Source organism: Peromyscus maniculatus, chromosome 19 (genome assembly GCF_049852395.1).
Source record: "Peromyscus maniculatus bairdii isolate BWxNUB_F1_BW_parent chromosome 19, HU_Pman_BW_mat_3.1, whole genome shotgun sequence".
In the NCBI taxonomy this organism is placed as follows: domain Eukaryota; kingdom Metazoa; phylum Chordata; class Mammalia; order Rodentia; family Cricetidae; genus Peromyscus; species Peromyscus maniculatus.
The window spans coordinates 5,894,379-5,922,361 of NC_134870.1; the positions used below are offsets into that span (position 1 = coordinate 5,894,379).

General features: G+C 40.3%; 1 protein-coding gene across 3 annotated transcripts in view; it reads left to right on the plus strand.

Moving 5' to 3' along the window:
* The window catches only part of Taf4b (TATA-box binding protein associated factor 4b), a 149,305-nt gene that overhangs the window by 99,409 nt on the left and 21,913 nt on the right, over positions 1-27,983 (plus strand). For 2 of the 3 annotated variants that reach the window (XM_016001600.3, XM_076554766.1), the window contains one exon: positions 20,487-22,548. The exons of the other annotated variant lie outside the window; for it this stretch is intronic. In XM_016001600.3, the coding sequence (XP_015857086.3) occupies positions 20,487-20,654 (168 nt within the window). In that variant the 3' untranslated portion in view covers positions 20,655-22,548. Of the gene's footprint in view, positions 1-20,486; positions 22,549-27,983 lie in introns of those variants that run through there. 3 annotated transcript variants of the gene reach the window in all.

Consider the following 27,983-nt stretch of genomic DNA (forward strand, 5'->3'; position numbering starts at 1 on the left):
TTGAACTGGATATGTTGGTGCACACTTCTAATTCCAGCACTTGGAGGAAGATGCAGGTGGATCTTTGTGAATTTGAGGCCAGCCTGGTCTATGGAATGAGCTCCAGGGTAGCCAAGGATACACAGATAAACCCTGTCTCAAAAAATAAAAATAAAAATGTCTTGTTTGGAATAGTGTCCATATAATCCAAATGTAAGTAGAATTGTGTCATGATTTGCCTTTCATGTTCAGCTTTTTTCACTTAACATGTTTTTATGGTCTGTACATGGTGTACAATAAATCCATCAGCTGTTGTTTCTGGTTTTGTTGGAATAATCCATTTTGTGAATGCACAGTGCTTTGTTTATCCTTTCGTCAACTTTTAGACATTAGGTTGTTTGCACTTTTGGAGAACTAAGAACAATGCCATTCTCATTCATAAACAAGTTGATATATTCTTGGTTTTCCTTTCTCTTGGTATGTCTCTAGTAGACGTACAGACTCAAATGAAACCTGATGTTTGATATTTTGAGGAGCTGAAAAACTGCTTTTCATGGTGAATGTACATGTCATTTACAATACAGGATGGTTCCAGTGTCTCCTGGATACTGATACCGCTTACTATCATCTGAATTTTAAAACCATAACCCTCCTAGTGAGAGTGAACTGTATCTCACTTGTGGATTTGTTTGCATTTCCCTGATGACTAAAGATGTTAAATATGTTTTCATGTGCTTACTGACCATTCATCCATTTGTGGAAATAAAGTCCAGGCTAGTCTTGATTGTTTATGCTTTGAGGATCATAACTAAGAAACTATTATCTAATACAATTCTACAAAGATTTATATCTCTGTTTAACTTCTTAAAGATTAACACACTCTAGCCCTGATATTTACTCTATCTTTGATTTGTTTGACTTGTGAATCAAATCAAATTCATTCTTCTAGATGAGGGAGATGGCTCAGCAAGTGTGTTATGCCTGATGAGCTGTGTTCAATACCTGGGACCCACTTTGTGGAAGAGAACTCATTCCCCTGGAGTTGCCCTCCAGCATCCACACATGAGCCGTAGTGGGCGTATATGAACACACATAAACAGAATGAATGAATCAATCATCAATAATTTAAAATACTCTTTTTTTCTATTATTGAAAATAGCTTTTTTTTATATACTACATTCTGATTATAGTTTCCCCCTCTCCAAATCCTCCCAGTTTCTCCCCACCTCACCTCCCATCCAGTCCATGGACCCTTTTGGTCCGTCATCAGAAAACAAACAGGCATCTAAGGAATGATAAACTAAAATAAGATAAAACAAAAGCAAACAAGTTGAAATAGTACAAAGCAAACAGAAGAAAAAGCCAGAGAAACAAACATAGACACAGACACATTCACACAGACAGGAACCCCATTAAAAACACTGAAAACCATAATATATGCAGAGGTGCTGTAAGGTTTAGAAGAAAAAAAAGCCTGATACAACATTGTGTAACCAAGAACCTCTAAAGATGCCATTGAGTTCATTTTGTGTTTGCCGTCTCCTGCTGGGTATTGGGCCTGCTCCTAAAAGTGGTTTCCCCAGTGAGACTCCCTGAGAAAAATATTTCACTTTCACGTGTTTGTCAGTTGGAGCTAGCTTTTGGATTAAGGATTGGAGCATGTGTTCACTTCCCCTCTCAGCTCTGGGACATCTTCTGGTATAGCCCCAAGCATGCTGCTACAGCCTCTGAGTTCCTATGTGCATCAGTCCTGCTGGGTTTAGAAGGCCTTGTCTGCTGGTGTCCTCCATCCCACTGGCTCTTAACACTGTTTCTATCTCCTCTTCCTTAGGGTCCCCTGGTCCCAGAGGGGAAGAAGTTGATAGAGACATTCCATTTAGGGCTGAATGTTCCAAGGTCTTACACTCTGCACATTGACTGTGGGTCTCTGTATTTGTTCCCATCTGCTTCAGGAAGAAACTTCTCTGACGATGGCTGAGCAAGGCACTGATCTGTTTCCCTGGCCATTGGCATCCAGTTGTCTGGCATCAGTTTATAAAGACCATTCTTTCCCCGCTGAAGGTTCTCAACAACCTTGTCAGACTCAGTTGATAGAGTTACTTTTGGTCTGTCAGTTTTACTCCATTCATCTTTATGCTGATCACTTCATTACTGTAACTTTTATAGTAAGTCTTGAAATTGAGAAATGAGAATCCTTTAACCTTTTTTTTTAAACTTTGAAGTGTTTGGACTATTATGGATCTCTTAAATTTTCACATATTTTAGAATCAGATTGGTATTTTTATCCAAAGATGTGATATTTTGCTAGAAATTAAATTTAATATATAGATTAATTTGAATAATATTGCTATCTAAACAATATGAAAGATTTCAGTCAGTGAACATGGTGTGTGTGGCGGGGGTCTTTTCTCATTGCTGTGACAGGATACCCGGCAGAAACAGAGAGGGAAATACAGTTTTGATTACAGTTTCAGAAAATTGGAGTCTACTGTGATGGGTAGACATAGCAGAGGGCTTGGTCCATATGCCAGAATATACGGCTGTTGTTTTTTAAATGGTGCCTACCAGGAAGCGACCTGGGGTAAGAATTAGGACAGGCTACAGCTTAAGGGGGCCCCTCAGCGACCTAATTTTCCAGGTTGGTCCCATTTCACCTCCTAAAGATTCCTAGAGTTTCCTGAAGCTGTACTACCCAACTAAGGACCATAGAGAAGGTAATTTATGCTTGATTTAGTTTAGAATGTGTTATTCAAGGAGGTTTTAGTTTTTACCATGTACTGCTATCGAGGACTCTGGGAATACCATGTATGTGTTTATATGTTTGAGCCAGTGCTACACATACATGGGTCCTTCAGAAAGTCCTGTACATATATTATTTCACTCTAATCAATTTCATTGATTTCCAGTGGTATTTCTTATGTGTTTATTGGTTTTAATTTTTCTAGAAATACCAATAAAACCAATATTCCTCATTTGCTTGAGTCAGTCTTAGACATAGCAAATAAAAGTATGTATTTTTTTCCCCTTAGAGATTAAGCAAGTAATGCTGGGTAAGTCATCAATTTTAGAATTTGAATGGTGAGATAGATTAAGTCTACTAATTGGATTTTGTTTGTTTTAAATGCTGTTTGCATGTGCTTTTGGTTAGAGTATTAGCTCAGAGTATTCTCAACTATGGGCAGTACCTTCTCCTGTGGTGTGTTTGGAAATGTATGGAATGTCATTTCGACACTACAGCTCTGAGTGTTATTTTGTCATTGTGATACTGTGACTCCCTTCAAACATGTTATTAGAATTTGGTAGCTGGATTCCACTAATGTGAAGAAGCATTGAGCAATATGAGGGGTCAGGTCCACCCACTTAAAGCTACCCAAAATTCTGTTGTTATTCCCATTGAGAAGTAGATAGATTTCTCAATAACAATATGGAGGAGTTAGCCATAGTCTAGGTTGGATTTTTTTGTTTTGTTTTGTTTTTAAAGACAGGTGTCATGTAGCTTAGGCTGGACTCCAACTTGCTATGTATTAGAGGATGTTCTTGAATTTTGGATCCTCCTGTCTCTTGAGTGCTGAGATTACAGGTGTGCACCACCATGCCCAGTTTTATGCAGTGCTAGGGGTTTACCATGCAGGTATTGGAGTAACATGGGTTTTTGTTTGTTTTTGTGTTTGTGAATGTAAAATTCTAGCATCACCAACTTCTCAGACTTTTATACCAAAGTGCACCATACTATACAGCTGAGTTACTGTGTTCATTGGGCACATCTTGACAGAATACCTTTGAAATCTTAATTTTAAGTTAAAAATTCAACTGAATTTAGTTTGTTTTTTAATAGATTTGAGACATATTTTATATACAGTATAGTATGCTGTGTTTTATTATAATCATTTCTTAAAATCAAGATATAAAAGTTTCTGTGACCTTCCAGAAAGTTTAATCATGCATTCTTTCTGCAAACTTCAACCTCCTTTGCAATCACTGTTTTAATTTCTTTCTTTTCAGATTTATTTTTATTTGTGTGTGTGTGTGTGTGTGTGTGTGTATGTGTGTGTGTATACATTCACATGTGAGTGTAGATGCCCTCCAAGCAGTTTTGAGTCACTTAGAGTGGGTGCTGAGTCTGAACTCAGGTGCTCTGCAAAAGCACCTGATAGTCTGAGCTATCAACTGCTGAGTTTCCAGTGCCTTAACGCCGACCGCCACACCTTAGTTTGGCTGTTTCAGAGTTTTGTATAATTGAAAATCATGGAATAATGAACTCTTTTTTGTGTCTGAGTAGTTATATTCAGCACAATGTTTTTGAGTTTTATTTATACTGACCATAGTAGTAGCACATTCCTGTCACTGCTGAGTAGCTGTATAGTGTATGAAAACTATCATTTGCTTATGCATTGAATACTTGGTTGGTTTACAGATTTTGCATAGTGCAGATAAAGTGCCTATGAACATCCTTGCAAAAGTAATTTTGTGGATATGTTTTTATTTCTCTTAGGTAAAGTATTGGAGCATAGAAAAGTCATATACTTAACTTTCTGAAGAGCTCTAAGTGATTTCCAACTGACTATAGTACCTCATACTCGTTTGAACAATGTACTTTGATTTTGCTGTCTTGGAAGAAGTGAGGGCGATTATCAAAAAGTCTAACTCATGCTCTTTAATGATTAGTAATTTTTATGTGTCAAAATAAAAAGATTTGCTCCATGTTCATAAAACTTTACTATGTTACTGTTAGTTCCCCCCCCCCTTAGAAGGTTTATGATTTTAACTTTTTCCTTTTAGATCTTTGATATGTCTTGCTACTTTCTTGTCTGATGTTAGGTGTGAGTTGAATTTTTTCACACAGAGATATCCTTACTGTACCCTCCTTACTGGAAATATTTCCTATTGTATTCCATTCATTACCATATAGCTCATGGTAACAAATCATTTAATATATTAACTATAGATTGAATATCTTCTGGAGGCCCATAGATATGGCCTTCATCCCCAGGGTATATCACTGGGATGGTGGAGCCTTTGGGAGAAATGACCTAATAGGTGGTCATTAATGGTGTGGTGTGAAGGGGACTTGGGTACCCATGCCCCTCCTGACCACGAGATGAGAGAATTATGCCCCATCACATACTGCTGGCATATGGCTTTGCCATAGTGCCTAATTAACCAGTCCAACTTATCATAGATTGGACCCTCAAATTATGAGCCAATCAGACCTTTCCCTCTATATTAGTTGATTATCTCAACTGTGTTAAGGTGACAGAAGTTAATGCACATATATACACATATATTCTCTATTGGTGTGTTTTTCTATATCTGTTACTGTATCTCAGCTTTTCTTCATTAATTGACTTGAAGTCAACCAATATGGATCTTCTGACTTTGCTTTAAAAAAAAAAAAAAAAAAAAAAGGTGTTCCAGGTATTTTTATGTGAACTGTATGCATTTACATGAGTTAGATTCAACTTGTCAGTGTTATAAAAATGCCTGTGTGGGACTTTTTCCTCAATTAGGCTGGCATTGAATCAAGATAATTTGTGGGAAATGAACATCTGAGCTTTAAGCCTATGAGTATTGTAGATTTCTTGATTTATATCCATCATCATCATCATTTTAGTTTCCTTTAAGTCTGTTATGTCATTCAGTACACTTATACATAAGTACCAGTTGTTCTTTCTTTCTTTTTTTTTTTTTTTTTTTGGTTTTTCAAGAATGTGTTTCTCTGTGTATTTTGATGCCTGTCCTGGATCTCACTCTGTAGATAGGCTGGCCTCGAGCTGACAGAGATCCACCTGGTTCTGCCTCCGGAGTGCTGGGATTAAAGGCGGGCGCCGCCGCCACCTGGCAAGTGCCAGTTTTTGGTGCTACTGATAAGAGTATTTTAAATCCCAGCTCCCTGAGAGTCTGAGGCAACAGGACGGTCCTTTCAAGGCCTGCTTGGGCTACAGAGTAAGTTCAGAGTCAACCCTGATAACTTACTGAGCAATTACCGAAATAAAAAGTGGGCCAGAAATAGGACTGTCATATAGTGCTTGCTCGCCGTAGGTTCCGTCCCCATGAGACACACACACACACACACACACACACACACTGGAAATAGGATTGTCATATAGTGCTTGCTCGCCCTAGGTTCCATCCCCATGAGACACACACACACACACACACACACACCGGAAATAGGACTGTCATATAGTGCTTGCTCACCCTAGGTTCCATCCCCATGAGACACACACACACACACACACACACACACACACACACACACACACACACCAGAAATAGGGCTGTCATATAGTGCTTACTTGCCCCAGGTTCGATCCCCATGAGAGAAAGACACACACACACACCCCGCGGAAATTTCAAGACAGGGCAGCATTCATGTGGGGTGTAGTGACAAGGTCACTGCTTACTGCTGTCACCCAAGGAAAGGGGGGGGGAGGGGGGAGAGAGAGAGAGAGAGAGAGAGCACAAGAACAAAGTCTGGAACAGAAAGATACTAAACATGAGCCCAGCTCAGGTTGATTTCAGAAGGGAAGAAGAACTCTGCCTTGAACTGGGCTAGCAGCCATTTGTGTGACCTTCTGACTGTCTGTCCCATGTCTGTGAACTTGAGTGAGGCTGAATCCAGGAGTAATGGGCTGATTTCTTTGGTGTAGGAAATTTTAAGACTGGAGAGCATAGGCTATTGCTTACTTCTCTTATCCAGGTCTACAGAGATTTCTGTGTGGGAAAAATTCAACATTGGATTTTTCTCTTTATGTTGCTTGGTAAAAGCATGTTTCTTAAACAGTTTTTATACTTGTGATGATTAATCTTGATTGTCAGCTTGACGGGATTTAGAATCAATGAAGCAAATCCCCAGGCCTAACTGTGAGGGGTTATCTCGATTTGGTGAATTGAAGTGGGAGGACTCCTCTAAATTAGGCAATAATAGCTTTCCATGGGCTGGGTTCAAGATGAATAAAAAGGAAAAAGGAAGCTAGCTGAGCACACGTATTTGTTATTCTCTTCTTCTTGAGTCTGAATGAACGTTCGCCAGCACCTCCTGCTTTTGCCACTGTACTTTTCTGCCATAGAGACTGCATCTGAGTTGTTCAGGTGGCCAATAGGAAATTATTCATCGTATCTTATTATCTGCTTTAATATCTGTAACAATATATATTCTTTTTTAATTCCCAATGTTGATAAGTTGTGGATTGTATTCTCTTCCTCCCCTCCTCTCACTTCTTGGTTAGTTTAGATAAGGGCTCTTTGTTTTTTTATTAATCTCTCTAAATGCTAATTTACAATTTAGTAAACATTTTCTTTAGACATGATTTCATGTATACCAGCTAGCCTAAAATTCATTATATCATCAAAGATAACTTTGAACTTCTGATCTTTCTGCCTTCACCTCCCGAGTGTTGTAGAAATAGAAGCATTCAGCACCACACCCAGGTTTATGGGGTACTGGAAATTGAACAAAAGCTTTGTGCATGCTGGGCAAGCATCCTACCAACTGAACATTGAGTTTCTACTATAAATTTTCATTATCTATTCGTTTTGGCTTCACCCATACACACTTTCATATGTTGGATATAATTTGCTTGCAGTATTAATTTGAATTTCCTTTTTGATAGCTTTTACATACCAGCTCTTTGGAAGTGTGTTGTTACATTTCTATATTGGTTTTGTTTGCATGTGGCCAGAGAACATAGTCTATGATTTCGGTTCTTTTAAATCTATTGAAGCTTGCCTATTAGTGTTTAGTCAGTTTGGATGAGTATTTAGAAACTTAAAACCTGCCATTATCGGTAGAGTGTCTGTAATCCTGTTGTCTGACTCGTTTATTTTGGGCTGGAGGTGCTTACTCCATAAAGTTCTGAGAGAAGGGGGTGTGGGCTACTTTGATGACGTGCCCACCTATTTCTACTTTAATTTCCGCTTCTGTTATAAAATGGCTATATGTTGTGTTATGTCTTTCTGATAAAATGGATCTTCATTTCTAGAAATATTCTTTATCTGGAAGCCCGTTTCCTTTAATATTTTATAGCTAAGATAGCTTTCTTATGCGTAGGATTTGCATGGTTTGTCTTTTCTACGCATAGACTTCTAACTTAACTATCTTTATTTGTAGTTGGTCTTTAAGAATACCATATAAATTGAGCTTTTTTATTTCTTCTGTATGTTACCATTGGCCTTAGTCAACTCAGTATATTTAACAGTTTCACTCTGTATGAAGTCTTTCATTTTGTCTTTTTTACCTTTTTAGTTGTACCTGGTTTTTGTTTGTTTGATCTGTTTAAGCATTCAATATGTATCTTTGCCTGTTCCCAACCCTGAGGTAGTCTCCTCCATTTTATGTAGGCGCCTTCTGTTCTCGGTGCTGCTGCTCTTTGGCTCACCTCTGTAGTGCGAGATGTTGCTCACCAGTAGCTTGTCAAGCATGTATGGAAAGCACTGCTGCTAGTGCCCCCTCACCTCTCCGGCCAGTCCAGGTTGTTTTCTGGGAGCCTTTTCCATCCTGTATGCAGCTCCCCAGCTCTGTAACCCTGACTGTTGTGAAGCTACTGTTGATACAGTCAAAGCTGCTAGTACACCGCCTTTAGTTGTTCAGCACCGTGTCCTTCGTGGTTCTCCAGCTATGAAACTAGAGCTGCTTCTCCGTTAGTCCTTTGAAGAACTTTTAACAAAATGGAAAACTGATTTCGACACAGTTTGCTAGAGTTTTCTGATGGCTTGGCAAGTGCTTCTTAGGCAAGTCCTAAATTGTATTTTTCTGCTTGGCCACAGGAGGCAGTCAAGTTATGTGTTTTCAGAGTTGGCTGCTTTTTGGCAATTTGGTGCGTGCGTGCATGAGTGAGTGTGCGTGTGTGCCTGCGTGCGTGCATGCGTGCATGTGTGTGTGCGTGTGTGTATTTGTTTGTTTACTTTTGTTTGTACATCCCAGCCAAAGTTTCCTCTCCTCCCACTCTCCCCTCCGCTCTACCCCTTCGCCATCTACCACTCTTCTACTGTTTCTCTTCAGATACTTGTGGCACCCCATGGATATCAGCCCACCAAGGTATATCAAGCTGCAGTGAGACTAGGCTCCTCCTCTAACATTAAGGCTGGATGAAGAAATTCAGTAGGAGGAAAGGGTCCCAAAAGCAGGCTTCAGAGTCGGAGACAGCCCCTGCTCTTACTATTAGGAGTCTCACATGAAGACCAGTCTACACAATGTAACATATATGCAGAGGGCCTAGGTCAGTCCCATGTGGACTCCCTTGTTGTCAGTTCAATCCCTGTGAGCCCCTATGAGCCTAGGTTAGTTAGTTCTGTGGGTTTTCTTCGGTGTCTTTTTGCCCTCTGGCTCCTACAATTCTTCTTCCCCTCTTCTGCAGGATTCCCTGAACTCCACCTAATGTTTGGCAGTGGGTGTCTGCCTTGTTCCCTATCAGTCGATGGGTGAAGCCTCTCTGTTGACAGTTGGGCTAGGCACCAATCTGAGAATAGCAGAATATCATTAGGAATCATTTCAATGACTTTTTTTTCTCCATTAGTGTGGTTTTACCCTAGGTCTCTGGGCTATCCCGCCTCTGGGTCCTGGCCCTGAGGGGTGAGCTCCCTCGTAGGGTGTGGTTCTCCAGCTGGGCCCATCAGTCCCACAATGTCTGTGCCATCATTACCCCAGCACATCTTGAAGGAGGACTAATTATAGGTTAAAGGGTTTATGGCTGGCTTGGTGTCCCAATCCTTCCACTGTAAGTCTTGCCTGCTTATTGAAGATGGCTGGTTCAGGCTCTGTAACCCCCATTGCTAGGAGTCTTAGCTAGGGTCACCCTCATAGATTACTGGGAGATTCCATTGCTCTAGGTTTCTAGCTCATTCCAGAGATGCTCCAGAGTCCAGTTGTCTCTCCCAGTACTCTCTCCCTACATTCCCATCTGCCCCCAATCCCTCCTATTCCCATACCTATTTCCCATTCCAGGCCCCTCCCCCCTCCACTGGCAATGTCCCATTCTATTTTCTGTTCACAATGAGATTCTTGCAACAACACCCACCCCCCCAGCTCTCTTTGTTATTTAGCTTCTCTAGGTCTGTGGGTTGTAGCATCATTATCCTTACTTTACAGCTAATATCCACTTACAAGTGAGTACACACTATGTTTGTTTTTCTGGGTCTGGATTACTTCACTCAGAATGATTTTTTTTCTAGTTTCATCCATTTACCTTCAAATTTTATGTCATTGTTTTTAACAGCTGAGTAATACTCCATCGTGTAAATGTACCACATTTTCTTTATTCATTCTTTGGTTGAGGGGCATCTAGGTTGCTTCCAGGTTCTGGCTATTATGAATAGTACTGCTATGAACATAGTTGAGCAAGTGTCCTTGTGGTATGATTGAGCATCCTTTGGGTACATGCCCAAGAGTGGTATCACTGGGCTTTGAGGTAGATTGATTCCCAGTTTTTTGAGAAACCACCATATTGGTGTCCAAAGTGGCTGTAAAAGTTTGCACTCCCACCAGCAATGGAGAAGTGTTTCCCTTGCTCCACATCCTCTCCAGCATGAGCTGTCACTTGAGTTTTTGATGTTAGCCATTCTGACAGATATAAGATGGAATCTCAAAGTCATTTTGATTTGCATTTCCAAGGTGGCTAAGAATGTTGACCATTTCTTTAAGTGATTCTCAGCCATTGGAGATTCCTCTGTTGAGAATTCTCTGTTTATGTCTGTACCTCATTTTTTAATTGGATTGTTTGTTTGGTTTTTGCTGTCTAGTTTCTTTAGTTCTTTATATAGTTTGGAGATCAGCCCTCTGTCAGATGTGGGGTTGGTGGAGATCCTTTCTCATTCTGTAGGTTGTCATAGCAGCAGCACAGACTCTAAGATTGATAATTAATAAATGGGACCTCATGAAACTGAAAAGCTTCTCTAAGTCAAAGGACCCTTTCAAAAGATAAAAATGGAAAAAGATTTTCATAAAACCCACATCTGACAGAGAGCTAATATCCAAAATATATAAACTCAAGAAAGTAGACATTTGATATTCTTATATATTGTAGTACTTGGCCAGCTGAAGTGCCTTCTCACTATTTTGAAAATGTCCAGGGGAAAAACTTTAAAACAACCATTGTTTTGGATAAATTCCATCTGATGGTAGATTGGTGAGAATGAATAGATAAAAATCTTTTTAGAGGGCTAGATAATATTTTACAAATATACCATCTAAGAACTTTACATTTTCCTCCCAGACTTGTTTGGCTTAAAGCTGAGACTAGCAACACTATTTTGACTCAAAATTTCACTGCTCATTTGTACCAGTTACATTATTGTGTGATATTGGACCCTGCACAGGGATCAACCTGCACACACTGATCAGATCTTTTCTCAGTGACTGTAAAAATCTTCATAGGCCACAGATATCCTCTAAAGTTCAGTGAGTGATGGGTTAGATAACTGCACAGCAGGTTTGAAGTTTTAGGAAGACACCAGGAAAGTGCACGGGAATGCAGCAAGTCTAGAACTGGACAGGTTGGTGCTTGTAGACATTGGGGAAACATGGTACCAGTGTTGGGACTTGAGAATAGGTTAGCTGGACTGGAGAATGCCTTTCCAGGAAGAAGCATACTATTGGCCGTTAACTAGCTACAGCTAAGGGAGAAATTACTTCTTCCATGATGAGTAGTTTGTGATAGGAATAAAGAAATGAGAGACAAGACTGACTTTATTGTGATTGTAAATGACTGTTTATATCCTGTCTTTGTGTATTTGGATTTGGTCCTGTATATTTTTTGTCATTGGAACATTTTAATATTGTCAGATTATTGTTTAGAGCAGTGATTCACACAAGAGATAGACTGTGTAAAATTATTACTTTTTTCAAATAGTAGGTAATGAAAGTGAATGTGGAAAGTAGGTAGGATTGGTAAGAGGGGCAGTAGATCACAGTAGAAGGAAAGGCTGAGGGTCTCCTCCAGGGCTTCTGGATTGGGCATTTTATGTAAAGAAAGAGAAGGAAGGGAAGGAACAATGGTTCAAAGTGTGTTGAATGTGGAATGTGTGTAGTGCATTTATTTAGAAGCTTTGCTAGGAAACTGAACAGTGGGGCCGGAGGTAAAGATAAGGGCTATTACATATGACAACCAATGTATTTCCTTTGTGGCTGACATAATGAATTCAGAACTACGGTTTGAGTTCAGAGCCTGTGACTCTGTGTCATGGCAGTCTGTCTGTCTTTTGAAGCACCTGTCAGACTGCCTGGGCCCATCTTCAGCTCTCAATGATAAAAGCATGATGTAAGCCAGAGACCTAGAGCTTCAAAAGTTCTTCTTGTTGACCAGCAGAGGGCAGTCAGTCTTAAAGCTCAGTATGTTCTGCTGTGTGTGTTCCTTGAAGGCTTAGAAAGCTTATTCTTGTTTTTTTGATTTGAGTCAGGGTATTGTGTAGCCAGACTGGTCTCAAACTCACTGTGTCGATGTGGTTGACCTTGAACTCTTGATCTCCCTGCCTTCACCACCCAAGTGCTGACTTCACAGACCCCATACTTGGTTTATGTGGTGCTAAGGGGTTGAACCAACACTGTACCATCTGACTTGTGTCTCCAGCTCAGAGCTGAGACTTTGGCGTACTGTTACATTGGATCAGGCAGCAACTTCATTTATTTATCTGGGGTGGTGGTATAGACCTGTGTAGTTGTGTTCACCTGTGTGTGTGCACACGTGGAGACCAGAAGAAGATGATGGCTGGCTGTCACTCTACCTTCTACAGAGTCCCTTCCTTAGAGCTTGCAACCCTAGCAATCCTCCTGTTGCAGTGCCTCCCTCCAGTACTGGGGTTACAAATGTATACATGATCATGCCCAGCTTTTGGATGTGGCTTCTGGGTACCTGAACTTGGGTCCTCACGTTTGTGCACTTATTTATCCTTGCATCTGGGTCCAGGAGAATGCTGGGTTTCACTTCGCAGCCAGGTCTCATCGGATCCCTAACTCCCATATCTAACCTTTGTTCCCTCCTTCGAGTTTCAAAGACTGGGATCACTGTAAGAGCGGTTAGACTGCCTTGGTGCTGGGCCTTAGGACACATTGGACAGAGACTCTGAGAAATGTGGTGTACTTCCAGCTCCTGTCTATTAAAAATGCCCCAGTCGTTGTGCTTGCTAACTGGTAAGGGTCAGAGAGCATTTGTGTTTTCTTAGTCTTACAATTCAAGGAACAGTATGGAGTCAGCTAGAGACTGTCTGATAAGGTTACAGCAGCTTTTCTGTGGTTTATTGGAGAAGTATAGAAAAGATGTCTGTAGAAGTGTCCATTGTCCACAAGCTACATATGGAAGTGGCCATTAGTCTACATTTTAACTTTAATCACTGAAAGTTCCACTGAAAATTTAAAAGTTCACTGAGAAACAAGAGAAGCATAACAGTATCTATCATTTCTTTAAAGTTAGTGAGTTGGTGATTTAGTGAGAACTTGAATCGGGTACAGGTGGTAAAATTTGATTAGGAGGAAAATTCTGGAGTAAAGTTATTCTCTCCTGCTTGCAATCAGTGACTCCCAAATGACCAGTTATTTCATTCAGATGATAAAGGCCAGCATTTAGAGATCGTATACTGTGTGCCAAATGTTGTTTTTATTTAATCTACATATAGATCTTTGGGGGCGGGGGGTTGCTATATTACCCTTGTTTACAGTTGAAGAAACTAAAGCACAGGAAAGTTAGTAGTTTGAGATTGTTCATGAAGTTGACACTAGTGTTGTTTCTGTGCAGTATCTTGTGACATGATACTTGAACTGGATCAGAGTATGGGTTAGCATGGCACCAGGTTACTCTGGATGGTAACAAGTTTTTAGTGGAATATTTTTATAAATCCTTCTAGAAGTTTGTAAATTCTTATAATACGTTTTGATCAGATTCACCTCAACTCTTCCCCCTAATTCTTTCAGATTCATCCCCCAACTCCCTGCCTCCTCCCAACTTCATGTCCTCTTAATATCCCGCCAAGTCCAATTTGTGCTGCCCGTCCACTAATGTACGTGGGGCCGTCTATAGAGCATGGTTGATCACCAGGGCTACACCCTTAAAGAACACTGAGTCTCCCTTCCTCAGAAGCCATCAGCTGTCAGGAGCTTCTCAGCTTGTTGCCAGCAGCTTATGAGCCACACCCACTCCATGCTGGGATCTTCACTGGTTTGATCTTATTCAACTGTTTTGCTGACCAACACAGTAGCTGTGACTTCTGAGTTCAGTAGTCCTGTCGTGCCCAGAAGACACTGTTGGATCAAGTTCTCCCTGACCCCGACTCTTAGAGTCTTTCTTCCCTTCTGCAAGGTGGTGACATTTGGATAAAGGTCCACGTGACCTCTTGAAGCCACCTGGGTCACAGCTCTTGTTGTGGCTCCTAACTTGGTGTAGTAGTAATATAACTTAAGGAAAAGTTGAAAGGCCTTTAAAGATTTTATTTTATATCATTTGCTGTTTGTTATGTACATGGGAACGACTGGCTGTTTTTTAGTCATTGTTAAGTGGTGTTCTATCTAAAGCTGTTAACTAGTACTCACTTTCTCCTTACAAGAATAAAAGGATCCTGCTGTTTTGTTATAGATAGAAATAAGAAGCTTTGTTCAATGATACAATCTAACAAATCGGTGAAGCTAGTTTAATTGGTCTGTAGTTCTATAGGGTGCTGACACTAGATTTGGTTAGGTACTTGGTGAGTTGATTGTTCTCCATTTTACTCTTGCGTCCAATAAGAATCCATATAAAAGAATATCCTCGTGTGGAAAGTGGATTAGGAACCCCTGTTTCAGAAACAGTGTACTCTTTATAAAAGGCTGTTTTTCCTTGTCTGCTCTCCCTTAACTGATCAGTGATTCACCCTTGGCCCTGTAGAACTGAAGGAACTTTGGGGAAATGACCTGGTGGTATGGAGGACAAAGGAAAACTGGTGGGAAGAGGCAGGTTTGGTGTTGATGTATATAAACTGTCATCCAGGAACCAAGAATTATCTGATCATTGTGGCTTTGCTATTGTGAAACTAACCGGTCAGAATTGTTAACTATCCCAATTATAAGAACGATAGGAATTTATTTTACATATAGATTCAAGAATTTGGCTTTCTAAGTCAGTCGTGATTTGAGGAAAGTTGTGAATTATGGAAGGTATTTGTGATGGATTGTACACTGTCCCTTGGGTTTGTTTCATTTATAACATTGCCCCAGGCCACCTACTGCATCCTGTTGGAATGACCTCCTTTTCAACCCTGGGCTGCCAGCGATAATGCAGCTCTTCCCCTTGGATCCTTCAGGCTTATCACGTGACAGATGTGAACTGTGACCCCTTTGTTCCCTAGCCCAGATGATTGGGTCTCTATTTTCTTTACATTTAACAGTCGTGTCTTCCTTTTGTCTCCTTCTTACACTTGCCTTTTAATTTCCTATAGAGATGAGATGGGTTTTTGTGCTAGTTTAATTTTCTGTCATAATGCAATATTGGTGCAGAAGGAACAAAAATCAAATCATAAGCTGACTACATTTTCCTGTAGGAAACATGCCCACCTAACCAGAGGTCAGAATAAGATGGAAGCATCTTGGGAACTTTAGAAAACCACTCTGCCCTTCCAGCTCTTCCTTCGCTCCCCAAGAAGACTCTCTGCCTGACTCCTAAAACAGACCATACAGTAGCTGTTCCTTTGTGTCCTGGGTCCTCTTGGCTGTCACAGCTTACTTCAGTACATGTGACATTTGATAAAAATGGCATTTCTAAGTGTTTTCGTAAAGACAGAATTTCTGAGACATTTTAAATTTTCTGTAAGATGGTAAATTCGGTTGCATGAAGATGCTTGGTATAAACACTATTAAATATATAGAGATTTAGAATTTTCAACAATATATCATTTATGGCTGAAGCAAACCCTGCTCTGAGCTAGAAATGTTAGCTAGCTAGGTAAAGCCCTTGTGCAGCTTGTTGAAAGCCCCGGGTTTGATCCCCACCGCCATATAAGCCAGGCATGGTAGCACACATCTGTGGTCCTAACACTTTGGGGGTACAGACAGGAGGGCCAAAAGCCCAGTGTTTATCCTTGGCTGCAAGGCGATTTGAGGGCTAGCCTGGACTATATGAGATCCATCCATCCACCCTCCCTCCGTAAGGGAATTGGTCGGATTTCAATCTCCTTGAGCTTGGACAGGCTCAGATTGGCTAGATTTTGTGCTCAGGGATTGATTGGTTGGTTTCATGCTCAGTTGGTCAGGACAGATTTGGCCCTGGTTCCAGGGCCAATGTGTGTTTGTTTCACTGGCTCTGGTTCCAGGGCCAAAGTGTGTCTCTTTGACTGACCCTTTTACCCTACAGTAATAATTGACAGTGTTAAGTGCCATCTGTTGCACACCCGAGTAGCAAGGCTTGCAGAGAGGAAAGACACCAGATAATTCACTCAGGAAGCCAATGCTTGTTCAGTCATAGCTCGGTACTTGGAATGGACACACTCTACACCTGCAGGAACTCTGTAGGTGGTGCAGAGAACAACCCTTTTTTCCTCATGGGCTGTCTTATGAACAAGATTAACTTAATGAGAGAACAGATGTGGTTTAGCCCTCAAAAATTGAACATGTTAGAAGAAAACTGGTTTGACTATGAATATGCATGAAATTAGGCTGACTGTTTTTGACTGTGGTGTTTTGTAGACTTTACCCTTTTCAAAACAAAATATAGTTTTTAAATGAAATAAAAGGCAAAAGTTTTTTTTTTTTTTTTAGTTAAAAGGAAGATTTATTTAGTGGGTAACTTACAAATGAAGGGATAGGTAGGTCGCAGGGTCTGGGGAAGGTGTATCGCAGTCCAGTGGTGTTCTCTGGACAACTCTGCTCGGTCAACCTCCACTGTCCAGGGTCCAGGAACAGAGAGCTGGCCCATCCGGATCTTGGGTCTTCAGGGCCCTCCCTTGACCCCACCTTGTAGGCATGACAGAAGGCAAAAGATTTATATGATCTGGGAAGTCTCAGTGAGTAATTGTCTTGATTAGACTGCAGGATTGTCTTGATCATGTTATTGGAGATTAGAAGACAAGCTCAATGTGGGTGGCACCATTCCCTAAGAAAAGGGATCCTGAACTATGCAAGAGTATAATGCTTAGTGTGAGCTGAGGGAAGGTATGGACATATCTGTGACTCTCTTCTGTCTATGGACTTAATATGGCTATTTTTCTAAAGGCCCTGCTGTTGTGGCTTCCCTGCTACAATGAACCATAACCTGGAATTTTGACTAAAATACCTCCTCACGTGCAAAATGAAATTAAGAGTTGTGGCATGAATCTTAAAAGTTCTCATTAATAAAATCAAACCTGAGGCCAGGTATTGGGGTGAATGCCGGAAGATCAGAGAGACAGAACAAGCCACAGCTAACCTCACCTAGCCATCTTCTCAGCTGATCTTGTTTCCTCAGACTGGAAGCCTCTTGAGTCCTTATCCAGAATGAATCTCAGCTGAACTGCTGCTCGAAAGCCTGAAAAGCTTAACCAGCCAAATGTTGCTAGTTTCTGGTCCTCACGCCTTATATACCTTTCTGCTTTCTACCACCACTCCCTGGGATTAAAGGCTCGCTTTCTGGGATTAAAGGCGTGATGAATCACCATGCCTGTCTGTATCCTTGAACAGATGAATTTCTGCCTCTGGAATGCTAGGATTAAAGGCGTGTGCTACCACTGCCTATCCAAAGTATCTAGTGGCTTTTCTGTTCTCTGACCCCAGATAAGTTTACACAATATTTTGAGGAACACAAAACCACCACAAAAAGTTTCACTTTTATACAATTATCCTTCTACGTAATTCTTTGTTTGGGATGAGCAAGATGATTCTGTGAGTAAAAGTGCTTACTGTGCAAGTCCAGTAACTGTAGTTTGGTCCCTGGAACCCAGGATAGAAGAGAGAACTTACTCCTGAAAGTTGTCCTCCAGCATCTACACACTTAATGTGGTGTGTGCCCACCAACATACACACATATACACAATAACAATAATTTCAATTCCTTTTAAATTTATTCTTATTTTATTTATTTACTTTGTTTTTTGAGACCGAGTTTCTCTGTATAGCTCTGGCTATTGTGGAACTCACTCTGTAGACTAGGATGGCCTCAGACTCAGAGATCTACCTGCCTCTGTCTTGAGTGCTGGGATTAAAGGCGTGTACCACCACTGCTGGCTTCCTTTTTAATTTTTGAGATTATAATTTAATTATATTTCTTCCTTATCTTTCCTCTCTCCATGCACTCTGATAAATCCTTCCCTGTTCTTTTTTAAATTAATGTCCTCTTTTTTCACTAATTGTTTCTTGCATATATGTTATGCATATGTTATGTATACATTATATGTTGTATATGTGTTATATGTTATTTACATACAATATATATCTTCCTAAATATAGCCTGTTGAATCCGTGTATTACTTGTATATATGTTTTCAGAGCTGACCGATTGGCACTGGACAACTGATTGGTACTCTGTTTCCTCAGTTGCCTGTAGTTAGTCCTTCGCACTAGGTTAAGGCCTCATGGGCTTCTCCCCATCCAGTCTGGCATGTTCATTGGTGTCATCCCCCCTTCCCATTGGGGTGGTCATCTTGGTGAGGCTTTGTGTGTACAGATTCTGGTATTGATAGAACACAGTCTCACAGCAAACTGAATTCCTCTTTTGAAATGATCTCTGGCCTTAGGTGGAGCTGCAGTTGTATTGTGGATGTATCTGTCAGGACAGGGCTCTACAATTCTGCATTTTTATTTGTTGTGGTTTTCTATTGTGGTCTCTGACTGTTGCAAAGAAAGGTTTCCTTGATGAGGGGTCAAGACTACTCTTACCTGTTGGTATAAGGACAAATGTTTATGGATTGTGGTTAGGAATTACGGTAGTTTAGTAAAATAGTGGTTGTAGATTCTCCTCCAGTAATCATGATTTCACTAGTACTGCATAGTTAACTAGGTTTCCAGTACCAGGCATGGTATCCCTCTTGTTAAGTTCAGTTAGAGAACATTGATTACTGCCAAGGTGTGCATGGCACTACTGCACACACAGAGTTATCATGCCATGCTGGTTGCTGGTGTGGTTCATACATGTCATAGCTGGGTAAGACTGTTGGTTATCGTCTTTGTTTTTTTAAGTAGCATTAAGATGGCTTTTGCCCTAAAAGCCTGACAACCTGAGTTTGATTCCCAGAACATCCATATAGGAGGGAACCAGCTCCCCATCATAATCCACAAAATAATAATAATAAATAAAAAATGTAAAACAATAGTGCCTAGATGCCAGTGTTTAGGAAACTGTCTTGATGTAGGAGTACTGGGTTTCAGTTCATTCTTGGGTGAATTTGAAGCTTACATTGGTTTTTATGTTTATAATCAGTAAATTCAGTTAAGAAAATATTATTAGGCTGGGTGTGGTAGTGCATTGCCCTTAATGCCAACACTTCAACACTTGAAAGCAAGAGACAAGTAGATCTGAGTTTAAGACTAGCCTGATATACACATTGAGTTCCAGGCCGACCAGAACTGAATTGGGAGACCCTTTTTCTAAAAGAAAATACTATGGATAATTGTGCTGTTTCTTCACGATTTGCCAAGTTCTGGAGGGGCTATAAATAATAGTCATTGTACTTGGAAAGCTTCTGGTCTGGTAGGTTTGGTGATGGTACAGAAACATCTACTGCAGAGGAATATGTTGCTAAAGTCCTTTGTAAAAGAGGATGGGGAAGTGTATGATTGGAGACAACCAGAATGGTGAGTGCTTACCTGGCACCATCAGTAATACAACATAGCACAGTGGCTAAATTCAGGTGAAATTAAAAATAGAGTCCTCATCTACCTTGCTGTGAGACTTAGGACACATGACTTCACCAGGCCGGGATCATTTTCCTGTCTGGTCTGAGCAGTGGGAAACAGCCTCACAGATCTTGCTGCAATGGTGTGTGAAAGAAAGGAGACAGATTTTCAAGTAAAGTTCTGGCCACTCAGGAGCCATTAAGATTTTTTGGCACTGTGGCATGATGAGATCTGAACCATAATGGGCTTTTGTTATGTTTATTTTTACTGTTGATGCATAGAAGACTGTTGTCTTTTGAGGCAATGGATTTCTATGTATATGTAACCCTTCATCAGCACCATGATCAAAATAAATTCATCCATCACTTTGAAGTTTTTTGTAAAATCTTTCAAGTGGGAAGTCTAACCTGGAAGGGGCAGGAAAGTAGTAGAGCAAAGGAGCATCTGGAAGAGAAGAAATCATTTCAGAGGCTGCTGCCAGGCCAGGAGAGAGAAATGAATGATTTCAGGACCTCGGTGAATTGAGCTCTCCGTAATACCTCTTCCCAATGGAGAGTGGGCTCCCGTGTGCCACAGGAGACATGTTTTCCTTTATGAGAGTCCCTATTTTAAACTAACTAACTCTCTCTCTCTCTCTCTCTCTCTCTCTCTCTCTCTCTCTCTCTCTCTCTCTCTCTCTCTCTCTCCTTCTCCCTCCCTCCCTCCCTCCCTCTCCCACTCCCCACTCCCCACCCCCATTCCTATTTAGGGCTTCAAAGATAACCCTTCTGCTTCTGGGACGTCCAGCCTAACGGCCACCAAACCATTGCTTCGCCCAAGAATCACCAGAATCTGCCTCAGGGACTTGATATTCTGTATGGAACAGGAAAGAGAGCTGAAGTATTCTCGAGCCCTATACCTTGCCCTTCTGAAGTGATCACTCCATTCATCCGTCCAGACGCTCACTGTTTACTGCCAAAGAAGATATAGAGAGCATTGTTGCACTGTCCTGAAATCTACTCTGGAAAAGAGTCACCAGTATGGAAGACCACTGTTTACACTGACCAGCTTTTTCTTTTTAAACTGCATCTTGTCTGTATGTACTGTGGGTTCTTGAAGATGAGAATTCAAATACTTTCTGAAAGTCAGTACCAAGTATACATTATACGGAAGTATCACCTACCCACCTATATTTAATTACAGCAGCTAGGGGCTCCCTCTTACAACCTGTGTTTCTGTTTGTTTTGTTTTTTCACACCATAGCAATAAGGTGCCCCCTCTGCTACAGGCTGCATCTAAACATAGGAGAAAGGAAGAATCAGAATGTATCCTATACTGAACCTGTCTCCTAGTGTTAGATTTTATGTCTGCAATTAGAAGTTACTTAGCTAACTGTGACAGTTACTTTCTGGAATTGAAGTGTGACAAGCCACAGAGTAGGGTCAGTATCAACTTGGGTTAGTTGAGCTAGAATTACAAACACAGCCAATGGGACCATTTGTGCCTGAGGTTGCTGACTGTCTGGCTCCCCACACTGCACTGTCCTGATAGCTAGTGAAGGGCATCCTTGTCAGCTAAGTTTTAAAACTGAAGTTGCTACTGATATACCTCACTAAAAAATGGAAGAGCTAGAAAGTGCTAGAAGGAGTATGAGGCCTTGCATTCAAATTGTCAAAAGAAAAATGAAAATGCATTGTGAAGCAGATGTGCGCACCGTGTGCCCAAGGAGGGTGGCTGCACTTGAAATGCCAGAGCTGGTCTTTGTTTTGCTGATGGCATAAGCAAACAAACAAACAAACAAATACATAGCTCATAGGTCAACCAAAGAAGAAAACCTGGCAAACATTTAGTTACAGTATTTCAAAAGAGGACAGTTTGTTTTTATATTATTTTAATTCCCAAGATGGAATTTATTCTTTCTTTTGTAAAGAATCTCTCAGTTACCCTATGTTCAAGCATCTAGTGCTTTTCAAAACTTGTAACTGCTGGCCAGAACATCCTAGGACACCCTTGGAATTGTCTACTTACGAGGTGCTCTCAGTGTCTCACCCGTGGGGGTGTGGCTCTAAATGTGAACAGCACATTGTGCACCACTCTCTGAGGAAGCTGATGTTCAAGGCACCCCCCCACACACACACCGGTTTTTAAATCTACCTGTGCAGATAATAGCTGACAAAAAATAATAGTGGAATTGAAATCACATGCTGCAAGAATGCTACACCCTCCCAGAAGATAATTAAAGGAAAATGCTAGAGGAAGGATTCAGGGGAAACACCTCTAGTATATCACTCTCCATCCTGTTCTTCCCACAGAGTCTGTTATGGCCATATTCTATACTGTTGTAAGAGTTTAATTGGCCACAATTTTTGTTTTAGCAAGTTATGTAAAATGCCGTAAATTATGTATATGTTAAAAACGTAACTTAACAAGAAATCTATACCCAAAGTTGTTTTGTATATTTAAATGCTTAGCTTTATTTTTCTGTAAAGTGCACTGTGCTCCCACATTTATGTAAACTTATTGATCAGATGTTTAAAATTATTTCAGATCACCATTAAAGTAATTATTTTATGATTAAAAAAACAACAACAAAACACAAAAGCTTTGCTCAGTCACTGACTTTGCAGCAGTTTTCATTAGTTGCCAGTCCCCGAAGGACTCAGATCTGCCTGGCAGTGAGTCTGTTATTTATTTTGGACTATGAACGTTTGGTTCTGGAATCTCACTTAGATCTAGGTTGCTTTATTACTTCCTTTGCAATAGTTGTAAATTTGCCTGTTGTATGACTCACAAAGAAAGCTAAACATCGTTATTACAGAAGTTTTTCTTGACCCATTGAGTTTTTCTTACCAAGATTGTTTTTCAGAATTTTTAATATAAAACCTTTGTGATATATACATGTGTGGTATATGTATGGGTGTCTTCCTCTCTCACCTCTCTATCTTATGTTTGAGAACAAGGTCTCACTGAGTCTGGAGCTCACTGATTGGCCAACAGCACCCCTGGATCTTCCTGTCTCTACCTGTGAGCTCTGGGATTGCAGGAGTGTACCAGCATGGCTTTTCACATGGGTGCTGGGATCCACACTTGGGACCTTATGTAAGCTCATGCATCAGGAACTCTAGCCACTGAGCCAGTTCCCGGGTCCTTAATGTAAGTTTGAAACCTGTGTTGTGGAGTGTATATTACACAGAGAAAAACCAATGTGTGTATACAAAATATTCTTCCTACAGTTGACAAAATGGAGGCTTTGAGGTGGTTTTGATTTCCAGATGCATTGTCTTTAATATGCAATGTTAAGGAGCATTGATTGTTTTTTTTTTTTTTTTTTTTTTTTTTTTTTTTTTTTTTTTTTTAACAACAAATCCTTTGCTTTATTTTCATGCCAGGGGAGGATCAAGGTGTAGCTCCCATGTTAGCACCAGGACAACTAGGGAAAGTCAGGTGCAAAGGGTAGGGCACACTCAGCAGAATTTCACAAGGATAGTTTTGCTTTTCCCTTCTCATTCTTCACAGTGCGCACGCACCTCAAGAGCAGCCACTGCGGAACAGAGTGATAACTGCCTTCACAGCTCAAAATAACTAAACATCACCAGAGTTTGCCTCTGTTTCCAAAAACGTCTCAATCCTTAGAACTGTCCCTCTGACAAATGAATATTTGCTGATGCTGGCCAATGAGCCAGGTGAAAAATACATCCGAACCTCCGTTTGCCAAACCAGTCTTTGAACCAAACTCCACAGAGGACAGTACTAATGCAACTAGAGGGAGTGCCTCCAAAGACTGAGCCTTCATGCACAGACACAGAGCACAGAGGTACAGAGTGGAGTTCTTCTCCAATAGGATGGAAGTCCTATCTGGTATACTATGATCTGCTCTTTTCACGGTGGAGGAGAGATGGGTCTCACCATCACTTGGAGTTTGTTGTAATTATGCCTTTCTATTGCTGTTTGGGCACTTTGCACCAGGCAGTATTTATGAAATCATCATCTTGTGACCTCCAGGAGAGAACCTGGAGTCACCAACTCAGTGTGAAGCTTCCAGACTCTGGGTCTGGATCAGGACCATTACCCCAAAGTGAGGGTCTCTCCAGTAGAAAATCTCCTGCCAAATTCAAATTCCTCTGCTCCAGTCACATGGTACCAAGGAGGATTTCTCAAGACGGTATCTTTGAGCTCTGTGTTCATGAGCCATACCAAGGAACCTTCCAGACTACACCTGAAGCAGATCCTCCCTTCAAACCTGCTAAAAATGGACAGATCGTCTCCTCTGGCATTCAGCTGGAAGCCGTCCTCCAGGACAAGTCCTCCCCCGAGGACTGTGATCGACTTGGTAGACTCAGTCCAGGGAGGTCCAGTCCCTTCCTCCCAGACTGAGCCAAGTGTCTCTGCATAAGCTCCAGGTTTCAAACAGCCAACTCATGGAATGAGCACAGGACTTGGTCCCACTGCCTAAATGCCTCCCAAACTGATCAAGCCAATCAACTGTCTCACCTATTCAGAGGGCCTGATCCAGCTGGGAGCCCCTCAGTCTTTGGTTCATAGTTCATGTGTTTCCATTCATTTGGCTATTTTTTTTCAATAATTGAGTAAAACTGAAATTTATTATATGCCACAGTCGTCCTACGGACCTCCATGCTATATATATATAGCCTCTATGGTTCTATGGGTTGTGGTCTGATTGTTCATTTTATATCTAGAATCCACCAATGAGTGAGTACATACCATAACTGTCTTTCTGGGTTTGGGTTACCTCACTCAGGATGATATTTTCTAGTTCCATCCATTTGCCTGCAAATTTCATGCTTTCATTGTTTTTCTCTGCTGAGTAGTACTCCATTGTGTATATGTACCACATTTTTTTCATCCATTCTTCCGTTGATGGGCATCTAGGTTGTTTCCAGGTTCTGGCTATTACAAATAGTGCTGCTATGAACATAGATGAGCATGTATCTTTATGGTATGTATCAGCATTCTTTGGGTATATGCCCAAGAGTGGGATGGCTGGGTCTTGAGGTAGTTCGATTCCTAATTTTCTGAGAAACCGCCATACTGATTTCCACAGTGGTTGTACAAGTTTACATTCCCACCAACAGTGGAGGAGTGTTCCCTTTGCTCCACATCCTCTCCAACATTGGTTGTCATTGGTGTTTTTGATCTTAGCCATTCTAACAGGTGTAAGGTGGTATCTCAGAGTCGTTTTGATTTGCATTTCTCTGATGATTAAGGATGTTGAGCATTTCTTTAAATGTCTTTCAGCCATTTGTAGTTCTTGTTTTGTGAATTCTCTGTTTAGCTCTTTAGCCCATTTTTTAATTGGACTGTTCAGTGCTTTGATGTCTAGTTTCTTGAGTTCTTTATATATTGTGGAGATCAATCCTCTGTCAGATGTGGGGTTGGTGAAGATCTTTTCCCAATCTGTTGGCTGTCTTTTTGTCTTATTGACTGTGTCTTTTGCCCTGCAAAAGCTTCTCAGTTTTGAGAGGTCCCATTTATTAATGGTTATGCTCAGGGTCTGTGCTGTCGGTGTTTTATTTAGGAAATGGTCTCCAGTGCCAATGCGTTCAAGAGTGCTTCCTATCTTCTTTTCTATTAAGTTTAGTGTAACTGGATTTATGTTTAGGTCTTTGATCCACTTGGACTTGAGTTTTGTGCATGGTGACAGATATGGATCTATTTGTAATCTTTTACATATTGACATCCAGTTATGCCAGCACCATTTGTTGAAGATACTTTCTTTGTTCCATTGTATAGTTTTGGCTCCTTTGTCAAAAACCAGGTGTTCATATGTGCATGGATTAATGTCAGGGTCTTCAATTCGATTCCATTGGTCCGTATGTCGGTTTTTATACCAGTACCAAGCTGTTTTTATTACTATAGCTCTATAGTAGAGTTTGAGGTCCGGGATGGTGATGCCTCCAAGGGTTGCTTTATCGTATAGGATTCTTTTAGCTATCCTGGGTCTTTTGTTTTTCCATATAAAGTTGAGTATTTTTCTTTCCAAGTCTGTGAAGAATTGTGTTGGGATTTTGATGGGGATTGCATTGAATCTGTAGATTGCTTTTGGTAAGATTGCCATTTTTACTATGTTAATCCTACCTATCCATGAGCATGGGAGATCCTTCCATTTTCTGATATCTTCTTCAATTTCTTTCTTTAGAGATTTAAAGTTCTTATCAAAAAGGTCTTTCACTTGTTTAGTTAGTGTTATCCCAAGGTATTTTATATTATTTGTGGCTATTGTAAAGGGTGATGTTTCTTTGACTTCTTTCTCAGCCCTTTTATCATTTGTGTATAGGAGGGCTACTGATTTTTTTGAGTTGATCTTGTATCCTGCCACTTTACTGAAGGAGTTTATCAGCTGTAGAAGTTCCCTGGTAGAGTTTTTGGGGTCACTTATGTATACTATCATATCATCTGCAAATAGTGAAAGTTTGACTTCTTCCTTGCCAATTTGTATCCCTTTGATCTCCTTTTGTTGTCTTATTGCTCTAGCTAGAACTTCTAGTACTATATTGAATAAATATGGGGAGAGTGGACAGCCTTGTCTTGTTCCTGAATTTAGTGGTATCGCTTTGAGTTTCTCTCCATTTAATTTGATGTTTGCTGTTGGCTTGCTATAAATTGCTTTTATTATGTTTAGAAATGTTCCTTGTATTCCTATTCTTTCTAAGACCTTTATCATGAAGGGGTGTTGGATTTTGTCAAAGGCTTTTTCAGCATCTAGGGAGATGATCATGTGGTTTTTTTCTTTCAGTTTGTTTATATGGTGTATTACATTGACTGATTTCCGTATGTTGAACCATCCTTGCATCCCTGGGATGAATCCTACTTGGTCGTGATGGATGATTGTTTTGATGTATTCTTGGATTCGGTTTGCCATTATTTTGTTGAGTATTTTTGCATCAATGTTCATGAGGGAGATTGGTCTGTAGTTCTCTTTCTTTGTTGCATCTTTGTGTGGTTTGGGTATCAGGGTAATTGTAGCCTCATAAAAAGAGTTTGGTAGTGTTCCTTCTGTTTCTATTGTGTGGAACACTTTGAAGAGGATTGGTATTAGTTCTTCTTTGAAAGTCAGGTAGAATTCTGCACTGAAACCATCTGGTCCTGGGCTTTTTTTAGTTGGGAGACTTTTGATGACTGTTTCTATTTCTTTAGGGGTTATTGGTCTATTTAAATGGTTTATCTGGTCTTGATTTAATTTTGGTATTTTGTATTTATCCAGAAAATTGTCCATTTCTTCCTGGTTTTCCATTTTTGTGGAGTACAGGTTTTTGAAGTATGATCTGATGATTCTCTGGATTTCCTCATTGTCTGTTGTTATGTCTCCCTTTTCATTTCTGATTTTGTGAATTTGGGTGTTCTCTCTTTGCCTTTTGGTTAATTTGGCTAGTGGTTTGTCTATCTTGTTGATTTTTTCAAAGAACCAACTCTTTGTTTCATTGATTTTTTGTATTGTTCTCTTGTTTTCTATTTCGTTGATTTCAGCCCTCAATTTGATTATTTCCTGGCGTCTATTTCTCCTGGGTGAGTTTGTTTCTTTTTGTTCTAGAGCTTTCAGTTGTGCTGTTAATTCATTGGTATGGGATTGCTCCATCTTCTTTATGTGTGCATTTAGAGCTATGAATTTTCCTCTTAGCACTGCTTTCATAGTGTCCCATAAGTTTGGGTATGTTGTACTTTCATTTTCATTGAATTCTAGGAACTCTTTAATTTCTGTCTTTATTTCTTCCTTGACCCATTGATGTTTCAGGTGGGTATTATTCAGTTTCCATGAGTTTGTGGGTTTTCTATAATTTTTGTTGTTATTGAGTTCTAACTTTAAGGCTTGGTGGTCTGATAAAATACAGGAGGTTATTCCAATTTTTTTGTATCTGTTGAGATTTGTTTTGTGTCCAAGCATGTGGTCAATTTTTGAGAAGGTTCCATGGGGTGCTGAGAAGAAGGTATATTCTTTTGTGTTAGGATGGAATATTCTGTATATATCTATTTGGTCCATTTGAGTCATAACATCTGTTAGGTCCTTTATTTCTTTGTTAAGTTTCAGTCTGGTAGATCTATCTTTTGGTGAGAGTGGTGTGTTAAAATCTCCCACTACTAATGTGTGGGGTTTGATGTGCGTTTTAAACTTTAGTAGTGTTTCTTTTATGAATGTGGGTGCTTTTGTATTTGGAGCATAAATGTTTAGAATCGAGACTTCATCTTGGTGGATTTTTCCTGTGATGAATATGTAATGTCCATCCTGGTCTCTTTTGATTGATTTTAGTTT